Raw genomic sequence first — 5,618 nt, 5'->3', positions numbered from 1 at the left:
ACCACCGTGGTTCATAGAGGAGGAGCAAATTCAAATTCGGTTGGCGATGATCATCTATCTCTTCCTCTCTTTCTTCTGCAGTACCTGATCTCCTATGTTTCTTGCTAAATTGCTCTCCCATGATGTAATGTAATTGGGATTGCAAGACCCAAGCTAGCTTCAAGGTTTTACTTGTTCAATATCTATAGAATTTAGTTCGTGCCAACAAGTCATTCATTCCAATATGTATTCATATATGTATATATACCATTGAAATACCTCTTTATTAGAACACTCACCATTGTACATTTGTACACCTCTTCCTTAATTTTGCAAACTTTCTCCATTCAATAAAGATGGGGGAACCTAACTCAGCTAATAAGATGTTAGCAAGATTTTCCCTTCTTCTTCTGCTCCTCCCTGTCTTAGTATCAGCTGATTGTACCTGTACTGCTTCAGTCGATTCGGGAATCAACAAAGCAGTGGCACTTAACTACAAGATAGCTGCCATCTTTTCTATTCTTATCGGGGGCGCAATTGGTGTGTGTCTTCCAAGTTTGGGGAAGAAATATCCGGCTTTACGACCTGAAAATAACATTTTCTTCATAATCAAGGCCTTCGCAGCAGGAGTGATCCTAGCAACAGGGTTCATACATATATTACCTGATGCATTCAATCAATTAACATCTCCATGTCTTAATCAGAACCCTTGGGGGAATTTTCCATTTACAGGCTTCATTGCCATGGTAGCCACCATTCTAACTTTAATGGTGGACAGTTTTGCTACTAGTTACTATACCAAAGTTCACTCTAACATGGAAGCAGGTAAACCCGAGATCTCAGATGAGGAGAAGACAGGAGCAGCTGGAGCACATGCTGGTCATTCACATGGCTTGGGTGCCCTTGTCTCTGAAGATTCGGGTTCTTCGACTCTTATCCGACATCGCGTCATAGCTCAGGTAATTATAGATTACATTGCAGCTGCCAAGTTTACAATCAAAATTGATTGATTTCAGTAACTTGAATCAATAATGTTTCATGGATCATCAGGTGCTGGAGTTGGGGATTTTGGTTCACTCGGTGATCATAGGGATTACAGTGGGGGTTTCTTCAAGCCCAAGTGTAGTAAAGCCTCTTTTTGCAGCCTTGACTTTCCACCAGTTCTTTGAGGGAACTGGACTGGGTGGAGCCATCGCTCAGGTAGATATGTTAACCACCTGTTCTGTTCTGTTCTGTTTTGTTCTCTTCTCTTTTCATTTAGAAGTATCTCTCTGTTTAAGGTGTCAAGGCAATCTTGTTTAATTATCACTAAACCGTCCATATTTTTCCCTGGTTCTGCCAAACTGGTTTTAATTCAAACCGATCCCGATTACAAAATCAGGCCATTACTATCCATCTATTGGGTTTGGCTTGGCTTGGCTTCTCAGCACTCAATTTATGTTTCATTCATCTACAATTCCCTAATGTTTGTAGCAATCTAACCATACCATTCCATAACTAATTTGTGTAATTAATTTATTGTTAACAGGCAAAATTGAAAACCAGAAGTATTGCATTAATGGGACTCTTCTTCTCTCTTACAACTCCAATTGGGGTCATAATCGGTATAGGAATAGCAAATATTTACAGTGAAAGTAGCCCAACTGCACTCATAGTTGAAGGGTTCTTGATTCTGCAGCAGCTGGTATCTTGATTTACATTCCCTTGTGGATCTACTTGCAGCTGATTTCATGAACACCAAAATGCAAACCAATGCTAAGCTTCAGATAGGAGCAAGCATCTCACTTCTTGTTGGGGCTGGTTGTATGTCTGTTTTGGCAATATGGGCTTGAGCTATATATCTATTGTTATATATGGGCTAAATACCATTTTTTCATGGTTTTGTATTCCTATATATACACCATCAAATAAGATTGTGCTGAGCACCAGCATATAATCATTATCAAACTTGCAGTGTTCTGTGAAATAACTTTTGAATTTGAAGTAGTGTGCATGCTGTGACTTATGTAGCGAAAAACATAAAAAGTATATTTAGTGAGGAAAGAAAAAGAGTCACATATTTATGTATCTCTCTTTAGATATATTGTTTCCTAGTTTATCCCATCTAGAATTCTCAGCAGTTGAGAAACTCATGTAAACTAGATATACTCTCCTTTGGAGAATTCACAATTAATGAATTATATTACCTTGACAAGGAGAAAAAGAGAAGAGAAACTGTGAGAGGGAAGTAAACTATACTTCCTTTTCCCTTTGAGGTATCGTAGGAAGGCAAGGTATCTTTGCTAATATATTTTTCTGTTTAAAATTTTAATTTAAAAAGTGATATTTTTTATAAAACAATTAATAAAAATTGACGTAGAGGAGTTTTATTTATTTTACTAATAAATTTATTTGAATATTGAAAAAAGTTTTCCTCCACCATGGATGAAGAAAAATACACCCATCAAGGGTCATTATTATTTTGCCCGGTCATAGCGTACGAAGTCGATAATGCTCTCCCAACTGTTCCCAATACCCATCCCAAGACACCCACACCCATATGGGCAAGGAATTCTTTCACTGTGGGGGAAGAGAAACTGTCTCTTTCAATATTTTACGCGTAGTTATAATGTTAAAGAAAATAGTGATTATGGGGTACATAATCCATAGTTTGAAAACCAGGTTTTTCGACTCGACTCACTTTCCTTAAAACTTGGCCACTCGCGGCAAATCACACCTAGTCAGGATCAGTCATGCATCTTCCCACATGTGCTTTCAAGCATGTCCTTTTGCTACCTTCATTGGCATGCCAATTGAACACATCGCACCAAGATATAAGAAAACCACTCCCCAATTTACTAGAAGGAAGAGGAGAGAGAAATAAAGGATAGGGACGTAGATTGGTTGGGGCGTGAAGATGAAGGTGGTGTCACCCTTGGAGAAGATTGAGATTGGATTGGAGATAGACAGTAAGGGATTCGACATGGTGGAGGAATTGGGCGGCGGAGAAGAGATTTCTAATGGTGGCGTTTGTTAGATTTTTCCAATGTCGATATGTGGGCTCGATTAATTATCGGGTCAGTCATTGATGGGAATCAAAATACATGGGCTGACATGGCTTGCTACTAGTTATTTTTTAGTTGGGCTAGACCGGCCCATTGTGGAAGTGGATTAGGATTTGGGAGTATTATAAACTTTTGGTGAGAGTCCCTACTAAGGCTGCAACAAAGTCGGGTTGGGCCGGGCTTTATAGAAACCTAGCCCAACCCTTAGTCCCCTTAGCTGGGCCCAGGCCCGATCCGATCCTGACTCAGGGCCTGGATATGAATGGTGTCTCGGATGCCCTAGCCAGGAAGGCTCTGTCTCCTGGGTACACGACAGATTGGCCAAATTCCATTCGGCGGCTTCAGGAGCTCAGTAATCGAAGCCGCTGGTTGTACTCACCCCTTTCATCAATAAACTCCCCGCTTACCAAAAAAAAAAAATTTTGACATGTGAGTAAGGAACTTTCGAACCCACCTATAACAAGTATTAATATATTCCCTTGTATTTTTAGTCATCTATTTCTTTTTAGACAAGATATAGTCTATTCACTTGTCCAACGCAGTGGTCTAAACTGAAATTTAGATTTCAGCTCTATCCAATCGATCACGTGACAAATACCCTGCTACACATGAAACTTTTCTTTCTTTTCCTCTTCAGTGTAAAAATTGCTGTTGGATTCACTTGTTCTGGTGTCCTCCATTGAAATTATATGTTTCTAGCAGCTAAACCAGGGGCAAAGAAATTTTAAAAGGAGAGAAGAGACAGAGAGAGAGAGAGAGAGAGAGAGATCATCTTTTAATGACCAAGAGAGACAAGGCCAAACATAACTGGGAGGGAAGAAGGAATAAGGAAAAGCACCTTGGATGATTGATGTTGAAGAACAAATAGAGGGAACCAAAAGTGCATTAGAGCATTCAAATCAATCAGTAATTAGATGATCTCCACATCCAAGTTACTCTGGATTCACTTTCTTTGGAGTTTCATGTTTCCCTTTTTTTTGAAAGTTAACTTTCTAAAGGGTACAATCATCAATCACAAATTTGAAAGTAAGTAATCACTTGAATCAAAAGTTTTCCATCTTCAAATTCAAATGGGAAATACATCCAGGAAAAACCAAAAATGATTTCTCTCTGTAAGTACAGGGGTAGCCTAGTCTAGGGCTGCATTTTCATTTATGGAATGGGCCTATTGTGACTTTAAGGCTCACTGTAAAATGGGCTAATCTCTCTCTCTCTCTCCAAAAGACCTGGCCCCAGTGTATGCCTTAGATGTTGATAACTGGATCTTAAATTTGAAAATGAAGTACATAAGAATGCATAGGAGGGAGGCTTTCCAACATGAGACTTCAAAAGCGTTCAAGAAACTGATTAAATTACAAGATATGAAAGAAGCACAAGAAATGTCTAAAAAAAAATTTTAATGTTTTATAAAATTGCAAGAATGCCTTTCTTTTCAAGGTAAATTCAAGGTAAATGAATCTAATTACATTTTATAATTTATATAATAGGGAAAGATATCGTTGACTGGTCATGTAGTGCCTGTACCAGCGCTAGGCCAGTGAGAGTGCGCATAGGAGGATCTATCTGAATGGAATTTTTTATTTCATTGGGGAATGAACGGGAAATTCACACGGTCTTGTATTTGGGCGCAAGAACCACGCGATTAGTTAGCATTCTTTTAATTTTAGAAAAATATTGCAACATGTCCTCACCCAAAAGTATGTCAGTGTGCCTATATGTTTTGCCACATGAAGAGTAATGTGGCAATTCTAACTGTTGGATGTTATTGAAATGATGTGGATCGGCCATATCTCAAATTTCAAGTTGAGATTCAAGTTGTGTTTTCATTGGTTTCTTTTTGTAGATTTCTTTTATTTCCAAGAATTCATATACCCCACTCTTTTCAAACGGGGAAAATATTGCATGGTCCATGGTAGTTTAGGTTCTACAAGAATCTAGTACTTTAAAGAGAGAGATTAGATTGGAATCCAAATAGGTGCTGAGGCTACATTTCGTTGCAAAAAATGTGGATTTTTCTAGCAAAATTTATTTTAGAGTATCTCTAGATTGACACTATGGCAATGTTTGGTATATACACTTTTGACATGTATTCTAGATCAATTTCGCATTCTCAGAAAATGTTTTTATCATCCCAAAATACAAAATCAATAACAATTTCAAAAGTATGATCAATGGAATCAAAAGTTCACTTTCTCAGAAAATGCAAAATCAATAACAATCAGTAATTATAAGATCTCCACATCCAAGTTACTCTAGATTCACTTTCTCAGAAAATTTCATGATTCCCCCTTTTTTTGAAAGTTGCCTTTCTAAAGGGTGCAATCATCAATAACAATTTTAAAAGTAGGATCACTTGAATCAAAAGCTCACTTCAAATTCAAAGGGAAAATACACCCCAAAAAAAAAAAGCTTAATGAATTCTTTCTAAGTAGGTTAGTCTAGGGTTGCATTTTCCCTTTATGGAATGGGCCTACTGTTTTACCACAAAAAAAAAAAAAACAAAGGAATGGGCCTACTGTGACTTTAAGGCTCACTGCGAAATGGGCCTCTCTCTCTCTCTCTGAAAAAGACCTGGTCCCAGTGTACAGAATTGGA

The 5,618-nt window shown here is 38.0% G+C and overlaps 1 protein-coding gene across 1 annotated transcript; it reads left to right on the top strand.

Moving 5' to 3' along the window:
* Positions 1 to 335: 335 nt before the first annotated feature.
* Positions 336 to 1,811, top strand: LOC122665867 (zinc transporter 5-like). Its single transcript, XM_043862000.1, is given in 5 exon segments — positions 336 to 938; positions 1,030 to 1,179; positions 1,508 to 1,646; positions 1,649 to 1,675; positions 1,678 to 1,811. Coding segments are annotated over 5 exon segments (1,053 nt in total).
* The last annotated feature ends 3,807 nt before the right edge of the window (positions 1,812 to 5,618 follow it).

The sequence above is a fragment of the Telopea speciosissima genome, chromosome 6 (genome assembly GCF_018873765.1).
Source record: "Telopea speciosissima isolate NSW1024214 ecotype Mountain lineage chromosome 6, Tspe_v1, whole genome shotgun sequence".
Lineage (NCBI taxonomy): Eukaryota > Viridiplantae > Streptophyta > Magnoliopsida > Proteales > Proteaceae > Telopea > Telopea speciosissima.
The sequence above is the reverse complement of the archived record's forward strand: the minus strand, read 5'-3'. Positions and strand labels throughout refer to the sequence as shown.